General features: G+C 42.5%; 1 protein-coding gene across 1 annotated transcript in view; it reads left to right on the top strand.

Moving 5' to 3' along the window:
- Positions 1-17,824, top strand: part of KIF13B (kinesin family member 13B) — a 171,986-nt gene that overhangs the window by 146,694 nt on the left and 7,468 nt on the right. The window contains exons 36-39 of the mRNA XM_069975804.1: positions 2,051-2,104; positions 7,482-7,593; positions 7,751-7,884; positions 17,276-17,338. Of these exons, the coding sequence (XP_069831905.1) occupies positions 2,051-2,104; positions 7,482-7,593; positions 7,751-7,884; positions 17,276-17,338 (363 nt within the window). The remainder of the gene's footprint in view (positions 1-2,050; positions 2,105-7,481; positions 7,594-7,750; positions 7,885-17,275; positions 17,339-17,824) is intronic.

Here is a 17,824-nt window from a genome sequence, read left to right as displayed (position 1 = left end):
AAAACAAATGATTAACTTAAATAATAAGAAATGTGCATATTTGTCATCGCAGTATGCATAATGTAGAATTGAAGGGGGACTTTTGTTGGTTTAAACAACTTTCCTTCATGTGATCTGTAACATATTTATAAATCACATTTACCAAAAATAAAAAGCCTCCTTACCACAGAAAAACAGCTGTGTAGTCTTGACCACTAGGGGTTTTCCCTTCTTTGCAATCTGCTGCCTGTTGTCAGGGAATTTCTGTCTCTAGTAACAGGAGGTAATTGTGTGCACTAATGACAAACAGCCCCAATTTTTTTCCAATTTGCCTATCTAAGGCTACAAACACACACGCCGGCTTCGCAGCGAAATCCACTGCAGATCTAAGGCCTGTCATTCTCAATGAGAAGATATACTCACAGCCGGATTGACATCCCGCTGTGAGTATGTAAGGAGACCGCCCTATTAACTGTACTGCTTTAGAATCCGGCTTGCTTCCGGGGGTTCCCGGCTGAATGTCCCGCTAGGCCAATCCTAAGGCCCCCTTCACATATTAGTGAAATTGACTCTGATTTCTTATCAGGAAATCCACGTAAAATTCCAGACGCATAAGGGCCTTTTGGACACGGATAGCCTTTTATGACTTTTCCTGAAAGGTGTTCGTGCCAGAAAATAGCTCCTGAAAATATTGGAATTCCTGACAAAAATAGGATATATCCGACTCGATTGCCCTGTTAATCCCTATGGGGGAATCCAAATTCCAAACAGCAAACCATGGTAGCCCGGGAAAGTGTTAGTACCTGGGCAAGTGCCTCCGGGTGCTAACACTGGCCTTTTAACTGTATGCGCTCCTAATCAGGAAAACATACAGTTAAATGTGGTGCTGTGATTAAGCGGGCAGGGAGCCATTGGCTCCTGACCCTGTCAATCACTCTTGAGGCAGTATTATACCTCCAGCCACAAGAGGCCACTACCTCCCCCCAGCATTACAGCGCACCAGAAGACCAAGGGAGATGCTAAAGGAGGACACCACTGTAGCAGGTGACTATTATTTTTACATTTATTTATTTATTTTCTTACTCCTCCATTTTTACAGCTAGGAGACCGTGATGGTTTCCTGAAAGGCTTCCGGATCAGTAGTATTTCCCAACCATAAAAAATGGCCACGGACATGTGAAGGGGGCCTAACTAAGATTAGTATTAAGGCCTTAGGGCCCTATTCCACCGGACGATTATCGTTCAGATTATCGTTAAATCGTTCGAATCTAAACGATAATTGTTCAGTTGAAATGCAGTTAACGATTAACGACCGAACGAGAAATCATTGATCGCTTTATAAGACCTGAACCTATTTTTATCGTTGCTCGTTCGCAAATCGTTCGCATTGAATAAGACATCGTTCGGTCGTTCGCAATACATACGAACTAAATAGCGAAGAAAAAACGATCGCAATTACGATCATAAGTAACGATTATCGTTCCATGGAAATGAGTGAACGTTTTCAGGTCTTTCGCAATAGCGGTTGTTTGAGATTTAATTGTTAATTGTTTGAGGTTTAATTGTTAACGATTATGCAAACGATAATCGTCCGGTGGAATAGGGCCCTTATTCTCATGCTCTGTAACCCATGGATGTGACTGGGCATGAAGCTGAGCAGTGGACGCCCAGCCCTCCCAGCATCATGTATAATAGCCGTGCAGCTGTATCAGTAAAGTCCCGTAAAGACTTAAACACTTACAGCTCTCCCGGCATCATACTGATACATGATGCCGGAAAGGCTGCGAGTCCACTGCACAGATTCACGTTCGACATCTTCTTTGTATTAAGGAGCATGAGAATAAGGCCTAAGACTGTATGCAGTAAGTTTCTAAGCTCCCCCTAGTGGTGACCAGTCAGTCAGCCGTTTATCATGCAGCTCTGTACATGCAGTGGATTTGGAGCTCTGTATCTCTGAAAGCTCAGATCAATGTGGAGATGTATTACAGGTACTCCACACAGAATGTTGTCCCTAAATATGACCTGATGGTAATAGGTGAAGCTTTACATTCTTCTCCTCTTTCTCCTGCAGTTATCGGGGAGTCGTGGGGAGCTGGGAGCGCAGCACAACCTGGCGGGTAACAGAGTAAGTCCACGCTGGCCCCTGTATCCTCCCCCGCTCCCTTTGTGTGTATTTGTTACATTGTGTTCCGCATTAATATCTTCGCTCTGCTGTCCTGAGACTTTGCGTTTTGACATGAATATTGAAGATGTTCTGCAGAACTTTCCAATCTCACATCTCAGGGTTTATTATTGATACCATTACAGGAAAGGAGAAATTTTTCTCTGATAAAATAATTTATCACTTCACCGAGACGACAGATAGTCAATCACCGGGATCTGCCGTGAACCGGTCTAGTGCAAGACATATCAGCGCCGCAGAGTGTACCCAGGGAGAACGATTTAGTATTTTGTGTCTTTCTATCTCAGGCGTCACAAACCTGGTGTGAAACAACAAATCCCAGCATGTCTTGATAGCCTTTAGGCTTTCAGGGCATGATGGGAGTTGTTGGTTCACAATGCTCAGAGGGTTGTCAGGGCATGCTGGGAGATGTAGCTTCACAACGCCTATAAAACCACACATCGTAGACCACTTCATGACGTGATGCCACTGAACCTTTATGAATTTAAATTGCTACAAAATGGCAACAATGTATAATCTGTTGTTCCTCCTTTGGCCACAAGGTGGCGCTGTATCTGTTTTCTTATTGCAAATCTTAATCAAAGCAAATCTGAGTTAAAACTATTCAGAATTCAGAAAGCATTTGTTTTTGCACTTCTATACAAAAAACAGTCAGGTCCCATCCACCTATTAGAATGCAATGGGTTGAACTAGACCTTAAAAGTAAGGTCCTCTCTAACCTGTGTAGTTGGTTATTAGACAGTTAGCAGTCTGGGTCCTGTTTCTTCTAAGCCAGACAATATAGTAATGCATCAAATAAACACCTGAAGTATAGCACCCTGTTAATCAACACTAGAATAGCCAGATAAGCAGAACCGGGGGAGGGGGCCAGGGATTTCTTGATTTGTAGATAGTTTGACCTGCATCTTGGTAGCGCTCATGGCATATCCTGTGCATCCCTGATGCGTATACCTCTTTTAACTCCTGACATGTTGTCAAACTTTCAAATGCATTTTCCCAGTTTTGTGTCTTCCCCAGCGGGTTTGATGACACATCAAGAATTTTTTAATGATTTTGACAGTGCTCAACTATCTTAGTTGGAGTGACACTGCACATGTTCGTCCACCTCTCCATACAATCTCCACCTCAACTTAGAAGGCACAATGCCTAAAAGGAACACTTAAATGTGATGAAATGTTGCTGCTCTTGAAGAGCTCCTAGGAGGCTGTAGGTCGGAATCCAACCATGGCATCATCTATGTGACCTATGTAGAGTAGTCTTAAGCGTGCCCGTATGACAATCGGAGTCAGAGGTGATGTATATTGGTACCATAAAAGTAATGTTAGTCTAGGTACAAAAATGGTGCATGGCTAATCCATAAATGTTAGCGCTGCCCAAAAGACTCCAAAGAGAGGCTGAATAAAGTAAAAATATTTATTAAAAGTGCACAATATTTACGCGGTTCGAGGAACAGAGGTCCTCTTCATCAGAATAGCACTGCACTGCTATTCTGATGAAGAGGACCTCTGTTACTCGAAACGCGTAAATATTGTGCACTTTTAATAAATATTTTTACTTTATTCAGCCTCTTTTTGGAGTCTTTTGGGCAGCGCTAACATTTATGGATTAGCCATGCACCATTTTTGTACCTAGACTAGCCTTATTCCCACGGGCCCCCACTTGGGAGCATCCCGTTTGGGCTATCCTAGTTGGCCTGCAGCCCTGCACTCTCCACCGAAGCACCATATCCTGGCATCTTCTGAAGACCTGGTACCCATTTGGGTGATATGCATAAAGCCCAAGGGGCTTGAAGGTGAGCACCCCATTAGCACCTTGCATTTTTAACTGACTTGTTTGTACGGTATCACACGAGGCGCTGCTGCCTGGCTTTTTTCTCTCTCCCTTGTCCATAAAAGTAATGTGGCATGTTGTTCCAACTCAGACCTACTGAGATTTTGATCTCATTCTGTTATATCTGTTCATACATGCGCCCACTTCTGCTGGGTGTATCTGAACAAATTTGTGCCCATATGTCCATAGATGTGCCTGCTTCTGCAGTGTATCTGTCCATAGATGTGCCTGCTCCTGCGGTGTATCTGTCCATAGACGTGCCCGCTCCTACGGTGTATTTGTCTATAGATCTGCCCGCTCCTACGGTGTATCTGTCCATAGATCTGCCCGCTCCTATGGTGTATCTGTCTATAGATCTGCCCGCTCCTACGGTGTATCTGTCCATAGATATGCCCGCTCTCATATAACATAGGTTAGCCTTAGGCCATATAACCCAAGGATACATCGGCCATTTTTTTCCCCTTGAATTTTTAGAAACTTTCTGCACTCTGTATCTCCCACAATAAATAATAAGTAATAACCTCCAGCAATGGCGCAACAGGACGCCGGAGGTAATGACACGATGCGCCATACCGTTCCCTCCTTGTTACAATGTCTGTCTTGTTACGATTGATGTTCCACGTCTCGATACTTTGTTGCGTTTTCCCCCTCCCCCCCTCATCTCTCTCATTACCAGCATTTCTCCTCTCAGACCTTTTGTAAGACTTTACTTGCAGGAACATTCTGCTCACAAGAACGAGGATTTCTCATCCCAAGGGTGTTTTTCTAAATGGAATTTACTGCATAAATTTTATTATGACAGTAAACCGTCCTGTCCTTTAACAAGAGGTGGTGGGGGAAGGGGGAGCCGGCTGCAGTCAGACGCACATTTTCTCCATTGTAAACTGGCAATTTGTATCGTCTTTGGGAGCGATTAGGATTGTTTGACGCAGGTGATGTGTGCAGGAAGCCACGGGAGTCGCTGCCTCTCCCCAAGGTGATCGGGGATAGATAAAACATTCTCTGCCAGGGGCCGACACACCATATGTGCAGCTGCACAGGGGCCCATGATGTGAGGGGGCCCACCGCCACCCTAAAAGCATCTTTAGAGTCAGGGCCTGAGCGCATGAACTTTGTAGCTCACTGCTGCTGCTGGGTTGTTATATTTAAGCAGATGCTTTACGGTAAGCTATTGAAGACCCAGCGGCTCATAATTTCTTGCACAGGGACTCTTGTGCTGCCTCTCTGCCCCATCTTTATGTGCCTCCTCTAATCGTTACTAAAAGTAAATTTATAGGTTTTTTTTGTCTTAAAGTTTCATTAAAGTTTCAAAACTCATAGTTATGATGTCTCTGCCGGACTTCTTCCATTGCAATCACTAGAAACCCTAAGAGGTCTGGGTGGGTGGTCACTTTTCTACCCAGAATTGTGGCCGAGGGAGTAGCTTATTCAGGATCCAGAGACCTGGTGGGCAGGGAGCAGGTAAATGTGGTTGAGCAGGTGACTAATAAATTCTTCAGTGAGAGTTGGATGAACAGCTCCGAAGCACATACTGCTCCTCCTAACATGTGACAACAGGCCCAATCTAACATGGACATTAAGCCGTCTTTCTGGCATATATTTGCCAGTTAATGTATAAATGTAAACAAAATGACGCTATATTATAAAGTTATGCAACTTTATGAAAAAAAAGTAAAAAAATTAAAAAAATGTATTATTTCTTGGGAATACTCTTTTAATGGACCATCGAGACAGTAGGCCTTTAATTATTTTTGTCTGGAAGCCCCTTAACAGATGAAAGAAATATGGCTTCATGATGTATTGCTGCAGGGTCAGACTACATAGGCTTGTAGTCTGTAACCATGGAGACACACAAATGCTTAGATGCTGCATTGATAAAAAAAAATAGGGAAATTTTTACATCTGAAAAAAAATAGATGTAACCAGAAAGAAAAATCACTAGTAGGTTACGGGTTAGGTAGGTTTGAACTAACAGTAGAAATATAATTTATTTATGGAATGCAGTGGGCATTGCTCCGTGGAGCAATATAAAATGTTTGGAAAGGTATAGTTACCCTGGTAATAGCTATTCATAGTCCATGTAATTGATGGTGATCTAAATCTAAGAACAAGTCATAGAGGAATGGACGTTCTCCCGATATCAGTCGAGTTTCCCAGTAGGGGAGGCTCATGTCTACAATAACTAGATACCCCCAGTATGTCCACACATGGTGAAGATCCATCCATAGGATAAAGCAGCCAGGATCTTATGACCCATATTGAGTTTTATGGGTAGGTCTGTGTTATCCTTTCAGACATTAACAGGATTCTGAATCTTATGAGCTTTAACTATTTTGAAGGACATAATGGATGATGATTCTCCTTAAAGTGTCACTGTTTAAATTTTTTTTTGCAGAAATCAATAGTACAGGCAATTTTAAGAAACTTTATAATTGGGTTTATTAGCCAAAAATGCATTTTTACGATGAAAAAGCAGTTTGAAGCTCTCCCCTGTCTTCATAGTTCTCTATGGGGAGGGGTTGAGGGAAATTAGGCCCCAAAACAGGGCAACAAAGAGTTAATTTATAGCCACATCACCGGGCTATCTCCTCTGAAGTCAGCACTGACCTCTCAGACCTCTGAATACCGGCTTTCACACAGCTCCCACTGTGTAATCCTTTGTTCTCTTCTCTCTGCTGCCGACTAATCTCCCTCCCCCGCCCCTCCATAGATTACACAGGCCCGACTGATGTAAAAGAGCCGAGATTTCCTGATAATGAGCAGTGAATAAGAGAGAGGAGGGGGGGTGGGGCTGGGGAAAGGCTTCTTGAATGCAGATAATGGCATATTTGCCTAAAAAAAACAATTAAGAAGTTTCCTAAAATCGCCTGTTGATCTATTGATTTCTGCAAAAAAAAATAAAAAAAGGACAGTCACTCTTTAAGGACACAGCATAAAGGCTTGTAGGCCATTCATGCTGCTCTGGGAAGAAGGATATAGAAAGCAGCTCTTATGCACCATCGTTTGGAGGTAGTTTCCCCATTAGACCATTGTTTCTACTTCTTGGCTTGGCCTATGGAATCCCCAGTCATGTTCTGAGGCTTATAGCCACAATGGCATAAAGGTAAGGCTAGTTTCAAACCGTAAAATACGGACAAGGAGAGAAAGGAGCGCTGCACCTTACACCTATGGCTGACACTAATGCCTCTCCGCTATATTTAAAAACCAACGCCAGGATGTTGGTATATAATGTGATCAAACCATATTGCCCCATGTACCACGTAGCTCCAAACAGTGATGCTTAGCATATCCTCTTGTCTATTATTTTGCTGTACATAGTAAGTTTGGCAAATGAACCATCTGTCTCCGGATCATTGTCACCATGTGGAGTATCTGGTTTATGGCATCTCGTCTAATATGAGACTTGTGCTGCCTTTATGAGTCTGATGATGTATATGTAACCCGCACACTCATCTCATCGTTTACACTTTACTATCTGTTATTGCCATAGGGTCGATGGGAGAGCCAGCAAGACGTATCCCAATCCTCAACCCTCTCCAACCGCACCTCCCCCCGTTCAGCCTCTCCTGCGGGATCGGGACACAACCATTCTCAGGACCCAGGTAAGCATCAGAGCCGAGCCCTAATCCCTCTGCCAGGTTTATTCCACTCCATAGTATGTTTCGGATTTACAGTGGAATACACAGCGGCCAGAACTGTCTGAATGGTGTCTTCTGTATATATATTACATCTGCTGACATGTACACTTTATCTTGGCAGGTCATGATACGTCGGTATCATCCTACTTAAACCCTGTCAAATCCTTTGTGCCTCAGATGCCCAAACTCCTTAAATCTCTGCTCCCTCAGCGGGATGAGAAGAACAGACAGCCGGGGTCCCTGGCTGCCCCTCAGGTAACTGCAGCCGCCTCCAGGGTTAGCCACGTCGTCTGTATACTGTCAGTGTGACAATGTTTTCTGAAGCCCGTACAATCTGTACTTTGTATTCTTTACACTGTGTGAAGGCAGAGAAGCCAATGTTCCCCTATAAATTATATTTGCATCCTCAGAAGCAAAGTCAAATTTATGAACATCGATTCTTGCCGGCTGGTTTCCTGCCAATTCAGAGATGGGGCCAGGGTCCTACTTGTTTCATCTCTTGGGAGGTGGAAATATGGTTTTCTTTTATTTTCCAATATCTGAAAAGATCAGGAGCGGTCATGTCCTGTCTCCCAATACTGTGTAACTGCATATCACATGATATCTACAGGTGAAATGTATCTGCCATTGCCAGACAATGTCCCTCCAAGACCTTGTATAATACACATATAGATGGCAGATCACTTAAAGGGAACGTCTCCTGTATGGAATTTTTCATTTATTAAAGGGCAGTCTGAAGATAAGAAATTATTATTTTATTTATTTATTTGTTTGTTATAGCTATTTATTTATTAAAACTTTCCTGGAGGCGGCCATATTGGAGACACTCTCTTCCTTTATTGTCAGCATACACCAGGACAGTCTCCAGGAAGTGATGGGGTTCAGGTATACATCCCATTTGGGGATCCAGCTACTACCTTTGACACAAGCCCCTCTATATATAATAAATGGATCTTTTACATCTAGAAAACTTTTCTCTAGATTTCTTTAGATCAAAAACCATTGGAGAACCATTGACCCTTGAGCTGTTAGAAAACTACGGTTGCCATCATCTCTGGACATGCAGCATGGGGAAAAGTGGTAAATTGGGGAAAAAATAGAGCTTTTTTTTAGCCTGTTTAATGCTTTATAAAAGGACCAAATGAAAAAAAAAGTTTTTTGTACTAAAAATTGAACATAGTCTGAAGCTGGCCATACAAATAAAATGGCTGTCGGCCAAACACAGATGTTTCTTCCAATCTCCCCACGCTTAAGGCCCTATTCCACTAACAGATCTGACGAAAGATTATCTGCCAAAGATTTGAAGCCAAACCCAGGAGTGGATTTGAAAGGAGGAGAAATCCAGTCTTTCCTTTATGACCTGTTCTCTGTTTATAGTCTGTTCCTGGGTTTGGCTTCAAATCTTTGTCAGATAATCTGTCGTCAGATCTGTTGGTCGAATAGGGCCTTAAGTTTGGCCAAGCATTCCTGTGTTCTCAGTGGGAAGAAGGCAGACATCTTTGATCACTTAACTCCGCGGCACAAAAGGATCCAGCATTTGAGATTTAGTGTACCCCATTCTTTTCTTCTCCGACTTTTTGTTGTTGGTGGAGATTTGTGAGGCTTCCATACACGTTAGTAGCAGGTTTAGCTGGCTCATATCTGATGTGTATGGCCAGAAGGCCCCCAGCAGTACTATAGAGTTGTCATTATCTTACGCACCCTGTAATAGTAATGAAATGACTCTCCACATTTTAATGTAGTCCACAAATTAAAGATGAAAGGTCAGGAAATGTCTAAACGGTCTTCTCTTTGTGTGTCTTTATTTAATGAGTTGTCTTTCACCCTGAAACTACATGATGCCTTAAAGGGTTTCTCCAGTAAAAAAAAAAATTATAAATTACTTTTATAAAAAAAAAAAACAAAAAAAAAAAACCAGTGTTCCAGTACTTATCATCTGTTGTATGTCCTGCAGGAAGTGGAGTATTCTTTCCAGTCTTACACAGTGCTCTCTGCTGGCACCTCTGTCCATGTCAGGAACTGTCCAGGGCAGGAGAGGGTTTTTTGTAGGAATTTGCTGCTGCTTTGGACAGTTCCTGACATGGACAGAGGTGGCAGCAGAGAGCACTGTGTCAGAAATAAATACACAACTTCCTGCAGGACTTACAGCAGCTAATAAGTACTGGAAGACTGGAGATTTTTTTATTAGAAGTCATTTAAAAAATCTGTACTTTCTGACACCAGTTGATCTGAAACTATTTTTTTCACCGGCGTACCTCTTTAAGCCGTCATTTCCTGTTTCTAGATTTTTGACTGGATGAGAAGGATAAAAAAATGTCTGTGTAAAGAGGTGCTCTACTGTACATTAAAGAGGGGCTCCCTTTTGTAGTTTGCATTTACTCAGATTCTTGTCTCTCTAAAGTAAAGCTGTGTACTTGAAGTAGGTATACTGTAGGAGACGCAGTATTAAGATGTATAACCCATCAGTAGATGTATTACAGTCATCCTCCATTGCGATCAGGTTACCTCGATAACTTCAATTATTTTCTGATATCTCTTTGCAGGTTTCCAGAACAAACACAATTTAGTATTGCTATTCTGGATGTGTGTGTGTGGTGGTGGGGGTGGGGGGTGGTTGGGGGGTTAGGCTTGCAATATGAGATAAGGGAAATCAGACATTTTAGAGTTAAACTTGTTGTAAATCAGTCACCTCCAAAAATAGTCTGGCCCATTTAGCATCCATCAGAAATCTAGGTTGTCTTGGTGATGTGGGACCGAGATTGGACGGGCCCAAGGGGTGGGGGAAGGGATGTGACCTGTATCCCTAACATCACCCCGCCACATCGCCGCAGGATCAAACCTTTTATTAAACGTTACTTCACTGGAACCTGTTAAATAGAACAGAAAAAATATTCCTTACTTAAAGTTAAAAAAAAAAAAAAATCTGGAGCAAAAGATCAGGGCAGCGGGAGCCCTTAAGAAATCTCTCCTCACTTTATTACTTGAGTTGTTAATGTCATTGGCCCCGGGGGCGCGATATAGCTCATTGCGGTGTAAGCACATTTAGTAATTATAACATTTCCATAATGTTGGCCTTGTGTCTACTTAAAGTGTAATGTGTGGTCTGTGCGGGGTCACCGGCTCCAAAGTGTTCACTTTTAATAAAATCTGGCCCCTAATTAGAGATGATTGCTTCAGAAGGTGAGGCTCTAAATCTAGCCGACGTCTCAGCCGCATCTCTGGACGCTTCGGCGGGTCATGTCCATATATATGTGTGTTTAATTGTGCAATGACAGGTGAGCAGTAGAAGTGACTGATGTGCTCGGGGCCGGGGTGGAGGCTCATTCCGGAATCGGCAATGACAGCGTTCCTTTATCTTAGCTTTCTATTTTTTCTTTTCCGGAATGGAGAAAAAAAAATCTTAATTAAGTGTAATGATCCTTTGTTTCATGTTTCCAGGCTTGAGATTTACATACAATTTTTTTGTTTCCAGTTTTTTGTTTTTTTTATTTTAGAGGGTTTTGAACTATGGATAATTTTTGATCATTGATGATAAAGCCTCCTTGTTATTAAAGTCTCTCGACTATGAGCTAATCATAAAGTTTCCTTCCGTTCAGAACTCCAGAGATCGGTTTTAATCTGTAGGAAAATCTGGCAGTAAGTTTTTCTGCAGCACTCCCGCTGGAGACATGAAGTATTGCACAGCACAAGTTCAAATCAATAGGCTGTCTGTGTAATGCTGGACCTCCAGAGCGAAAGACACTGCTCTCCACTGTGGCCAAGAGATGAGGACACCCGCCTCTATTACTGTAGAACAGGGATGGGATGCCTGCGGTCGTCTAGCTGTTGCAAACTGCAGTTCCCATCATGCCTGGACAGCTTCAGCTTTGGCTGTCCGTGCATGATGGGAATTGTAATTTTGCAATAGATGGATGGCCATAGATTCCCCATCCATAATATAGTGTGTCCCAGTAGGGTGTATGGAAATGGTTTTTTTTAATCTGACACCCCTTTCAATTGTGCTAGTACATGCAGAACTGTTGTCTTCTATGGCTTGTGACTGCAGAATGTTGCCTGATTCCTGAGCCTGTACCCACAAAAAGTCTCCTAGCCTATGACCCCCATTAGTAAATATCCTTGCAAAAATGTTAACCAGAGTTCTGTACAAGACATAATGACAAGAGTCCATTTTACCCTACAGATGGGGAATTTGTAGGGATTTTACCAGGAGAGGAAAACTGTCTAACCATCTCAGTCATCATCCACATCTTCCATTTTCCTTGCAGTTGCCACCAAAAGAATATCTGTCCATGTGATGCATGGAAGGGCCGGGCCCCTCCATGTGATGCATAGAAGGGCCGGGCCCAACAGAGTAGTAGACATATTGGTGGAAGTTCACTAAAACTGCAAAAATGAGCACCTAATAAATGGGATGCCCAATATCCCCCCCCCCCCATCTAATCGGGGCCCACAATAACTATGTCCCCATTGCTGTGTGCCCCAGCTTTGGCACATGTGGAGACAAAATTCTGTTCTGTCCGGCGTAGAGGACCACTGGCTTTCTTATCCAGCACATAAAGAAGGTTCACAGCAGAACAGTTTTTATATCTCCAATTTTTTGAATGTCAGAGACTTCAGTATGCAGCATATGAAGACACCTGTATCTTTGAATACATTTGATGCAAATGATTTCTACTTTGTCCCTTGCTTAGACTGGTGTTTGGTACCCCAGCTATAGATGCATTTACACACCGGGTTGCACAGGTCACTGTCTAGACGTAGGAGTGCAGTTTTTGAATACTCTTTTAGCCTTTGCCCAGTATGAAGTTGAAGTGGGTGCTGGTCTCTATGTAAGCCTTAGGACCCATCCACTGTCATAATTCCTGCTTCATTCTGGTAGTGAGAATTACCCTGGAGTGTTTCTGATCAGAGGATCGCCTGCTATTCTGTGTTCTATTGCTAGGCCTGGATTGTGGTTAGAGCAGTAATCTATTGTTTGTCAATATCTGTACAGCATCATTACATTGAAATAGAAAACTACAATAGAATATTTGTAGGTCTGGCATGTAACCACTATATAGGAAACCAGTGGAGAGAACCCACTTTGCAGTAGAATGTCTAAGCCTTGCTTTATATCCCCCCCCCCCCTTATGATTCTGCCATGATGTAACATCAAATCCAGTTAGTCTGATGACATAATCACAGCAGTCATATGTGGGTAAGTGTCACATTAACCCATTAAATCCCTTTAAATGAGGTGTCAGTGTTTTTTGATGGATGTTATTGAAGTGTTGCAATCCTTTAAGCTCTGCTTCCTCTCGCCCGGCCTACATCCGCATCTTGCTATTGTCTGTAGCACGCTGTCTGCTGCAGATCTCCGAGGACCCGGGACCCGCTGCCAAAGTCATTGTTTATCTAATAAACTCTTAACACTCGATTATCCATTAGACGGGTCACGTCAGGCCGCAGAGAGGGAACCACTGGTTCTTGTGTAATGGATTGAGTCCTCAGCAGACTACAAGTCCCATCCTCCGTGTTATTCTTACAGATCAGCAGCGATTCCGTTAATGATCGGGGAGGTGGCAGGACGTTTTGCAGGCTCCTGGTTGAGTCCGCTCTCTGATTTAGGGCATTTAGCGCAGACAGATTGCTGTCTTGCACTTTTCTTTCGTATTAAGGTTATTTCATGTTTTGACAATGATGTGATTTGTGCAGTAAGGAATTAATGACTCGTGAAAGTAAATGACACTAATGTCATCCATCTCTAGCTGCCAGGGCCCTTCCTCACTCACATAGATTAAAGTGACAGGCGCTCTCGGGAGGTGAAGGATTAACCCTACATTTGGAGAACTTGCAGCGTCAGGTGCATCTTATTGATTCTTCCCCACAACCAGGTTGAGAAGTGACCGGAAGCTTTGCGCGCTAACTAGACTAGGATTGTCTGATCTGTTCTCCTTCCTCCCTGAATGCAATTACATCTCCTGGTAATAATCTCTCTGCAAGTCTTAGAAACTTTACATAGTAAAACTTGAAGGGCGCACTGACTACACACACTTATTCAGGGGCCAATTTTCCTATGTTCTCATGATCACTGGGGGTCCTGTTCTGTGGATAGGAGATAAAGTTCAGAGATTGGATTACCCCTTAACAATAATAAATTATATGTCTTGCAGGTGATAGTTTTATTTAAATACTGCTCAACCATGTGAAATTTTGATCTTTTTGTGTCTGGAACACATTGCGGGGATCATCTGTGCAGTGTTTATCCACAGGTGTTAAGGTCCTTTTCCACAGGCTGATGGGGGCTCGATTAATAATGTAAACGAGCACCAATCTGCTAGATCGGCGTTCGTTTACTGGGCCTAATTCACGGCCGGATAATCGTTTTGCAAGGGCTGCAGGGACATAGTTACCGATGTCCTTGCAGCCCTTGTTCAAAAAGCATACTTTACCTAACCATGCTGTAGGGCTTCTCCTGCGCTCCTTCCCCCAGTCCTGCGCGCAGCAGCTTCGGAGCGGCCTGTTTGAGCTGACAGATTCGCTGAGCGGTCTGTTGTCGGTCGCCCGCTGTGCACCGCTATTCCATGTAGCAATGCGCGGTGGGTACCCGATGATTTTAGGTTTGCACCTAAACAAACGATCAGCAGATGACACGATTATCGCCTGATCATTGTCTCTATTCCACGGAGCGAAAATCGGCAGATTATCGCTCCTTGGAGTAGGCCCCTTAGTTATTACACACTATGCATATTCTTGTTTTCCTTGTGCAAAATTTACTATTGGGCATACATTCATTGATAATTTTTGTGTAGTGTAGGGCTAGGGTAGCAGTGGAATACTGCTGCGCAAGAATTAAAAAAATTGTACATGATAAATCACACAAATAATATAGCTCATCTGAAACCACGTTCTTCCACCCCTCTGGTGCAAAAAATGAGAAAAGGCAAATGTAGTGTAAACTGGGGAAATCTAGGTAATAAGCAATGTACAAAAAATATACAGTGCAGAAAAATTCTTTATTAGCTGGGGGGAAAAAAAACTGCAGGGACACATTAATACATGTTTCCCATTGTGTCTACAGGTCAACCTCCTATTGAATCTGCCTCAACTTCACAAAACTATTTCAATGTTCAGTCCATTTTGCACAGTTTCCTCCTAAACCTAGAAGGCCCCAAAAAGTGTCCTCTTCTTAATGGGAAAACTTTTTCCACCAAGTGTCCTTCCCAAAATATACTATAACAATTGTCAACCATGTCCTCTTCTTCTCAAAAAGATCCTCCGATCAAGGCTCTCTTCTTCTTGAGATGAACAAATTTGCCAAAAGTTCAGTTTCGCGCGAACCTGAATGATTTGCATTTGAATCCTTGTGCTTGGAGAAGGTGGATGTCGCACCTTCTCCAGGCAGCACTATGCAAATGCTGTTTGTTTGGGTTAGTGCAAACCAAAAGTTTTGGCACCCTATTAAGGAGGCAAAAGGCAGGATGATAACCGATATCAGTCCAGTTATTGGCATCTATACCTTCAGTGCAGTTTTTGTTGGGATGCACAAGTGATTTGTTGTTGTTTTTTTTTCTTATCATTTTGTATATGGTATATTTTTATGTGATTTATTAAAAGTTAAGTCTTAAGGCCCTGACTGTTTAGACTCCGATACAGTGATTTTGTTCCCAAGTTTACCTATCGGGAAGGAATGAGGAGGACACCATTCATATAAGATATTTGGCTACATCACTACCACCACCAGCATTATTACTTTCAGACATTTCTTCTCTAAGGTTGCCACTTGCAGTCCCCAATCCTTGGATGAGAACTTCTTGCTTTGTTCATTGTTAAATCAGCGTTTTACATATGTTTTCTCTCTAATTTGCATATAATGTATAAAGTGCTGGCACGGTAAAATAAATGGCCTCCTCCGTACAGGAAAGGCTCTCATTATTCGGCCGATGACCGTAAGATTTTATATTTTATTATCTGGATGAACCAATTAAGAAAAAATAAATTAATTTTAAAAAAAAGCCCATAAAATTATAATAACAAATGGCCAAGACCAAAAAGGGGTCGATTGTGCTTTTTTTTTTTTTTTTCCAGATTTTTTTTCTTTGTCACTCCTGGCAAATAACTAGTTAAACCCTTTAAGAATAACCTGTCTCATCTTTCCCTCCATTTCCTATGACAGCCCCTATAATAGACGTCCTTAACCTTATTTATAGAGCGATCAGGTGGAAATAGACCTTGCTCTTCACAGCTTTCTGATGGCTTCAATCCAGGAGGGACCCGTAAAGAGTCGCTTGTCAGAGCATTATGTCTACAGACATGAGATATATGGCGATTCGGGCTGAGCTAGCGGTGATGTCCTGTTCCGCTACAGTGTAGCTATCAGTACTTATGTAATATATGGGCAGATGCTCGGAACTGATAAAGAGCCCCGGATTTCTTAATGCATTGTTCCTATTACGCCTCTCTTTGTGAGAGCTGTGATTGAGTCCAGGGGAGAGATTTGGCAAAAAAATGATTAAGGTGAACCCAGAGTTGGTGAGCTTCATAGCTTAATATATAACCTAAGTCAGGTTACGACTCTAAATGAGTTGTACGAATTTGAAAAACATGGCTGCCTTCCTCCTCCAACTCTGCCACACCTGTGCACTGGTTGCATGTGGTTTCGAAGTTCAGCCTTGTTTAATTTGATGGAATTGCACTGTTTTTGAAGTCAGCGCCATGCTTTTTTTAGCCTTGGACAAGCCCTTTAAATAGAAAAACTATTACATAATAAAAATATATTAAAGATACTGTGTAATGGGCTAATAAAAAATAAAGCCATAAGAATCTCAAATAAGACCATTAAAGGAAACCAATTATGCGAATTTAGGGTTCTTAGCTACAATAATAACGTTATGAAGCGTGCTGCAGCATTTCCTACCATATAAACTGCTCCTCTGTCATTTCTCCTATAGAGACCCATGTCTCCATAGTAACAGACTACAAGCAAACACTGTGTAGTCTGATCCTGCAGTTGTACTCCATTCAGTGTATTCCATATTCCCTGCTCACATACGATTATATAGGACATAGGTGACAAATGGAAAGGAGTAACACATGGCCTCAGACTACACAGGATAGTGCTACCAAGATGTGCATCGGAGCTGTAGACATAAAATAACAAAATAAAATAACAAAATAAGAGTTGTGATCAATGCAGTTTGCCAAATTTCTTAATTATTTTTCTATTCAGATGCACTGTAGTATATATTTTTTACATTATACTTTTAATACATATATATATATATATATATATATATATATATATATATATAAAAGTATAATTATATGTTTTAAATATGTACTTTATATTACTTTTTCTTTTACATTACCTTTTTTAATTTTTTTTTTGCCATTTTATTTTATTTTATTTTATTTTATTTTTAATTATGTTGCTGATGTATTTTCTGAAATATGGACAAGAAATAGAAAAAATAAAGGAATGAGACAGACCCCATCTCTGCAATCTGGAGGTCCAGGCAGAGTGCAGTTGACTGTGTTAAATCTAGAACTCTTATAATTTATGGAGCATGCTTTGTAGTTGTAGCCAAGTTCTCATGATGCAATATTCCAGTTTGGTTCATTGATGAAGTTGAAGGATAATCTTCCATATCTGTTTTGCCTCTTGCAGGCTGTCCCTCGCATTATAGTCCAGTCGGCCAGCGTTGACGACACTGCATTCAAGCCTAAGCCGGTAAGTGACTACAGAATGCCACTATGGTTATCAGAGTTCCTTTTTCTCTCTTTCTCTCGCTTTCATGGATCTTTGAGACATAGTGGCTTGGTCAAATGCAGCATTATTTGGCTTAGTCTGGAGGTGGCTGCGGGGCTGTCTTGGCCTGTAGGTGGCTGCGGGGCAGTCTTGGCCTGGAGGTGGAGGTGGCTGCGGGGCAGTCTTGGCCTGGAGGTGGAGGTGGCTGCGGGGCAGTCTTGGCCTGGAGGTGGAGGTGGCTGCGGGGCTGTCTTGGCCTGTAGGTGGCTGCGGGGCCGTCTTGGCCTGGAGGTGGAGGTGGCTGCGGGGCAGTCTTGGCCTGGAGGTGGAGGTGGCTGCGGGGCAGTCTTGGCCTGGAGGTGGAGGTGGCTGTGGGGCAGTCTTGGCCTGGAGGTGGAGGTGGCTGCGGGGCAGTCTTGGCCTGGAGGTGGAGGTGGCGGCGGGGCAGTCTTGGCCTGGAGGTGGAGG

This window comes from Dendropsophus ebraccatus, chromosome 6, assembly GCF_027789765.1.
Source record: "Dendropsophus ebraccatus isolate aDenEbr1 chromosome 6, aDenEbr1.pat, whole genome shotgun sequence".
Classification (NCBI taxonomy): domain Eukaryota; kingdom Metazoa; phylum Chordata; class Amphibia; order Anura; family Hylidae; genus Dendropsophus; species Dendropsophus ebraccatus.
This window is presented reverse-complemented; position numbering and strand designations above follow the sequence as displayed.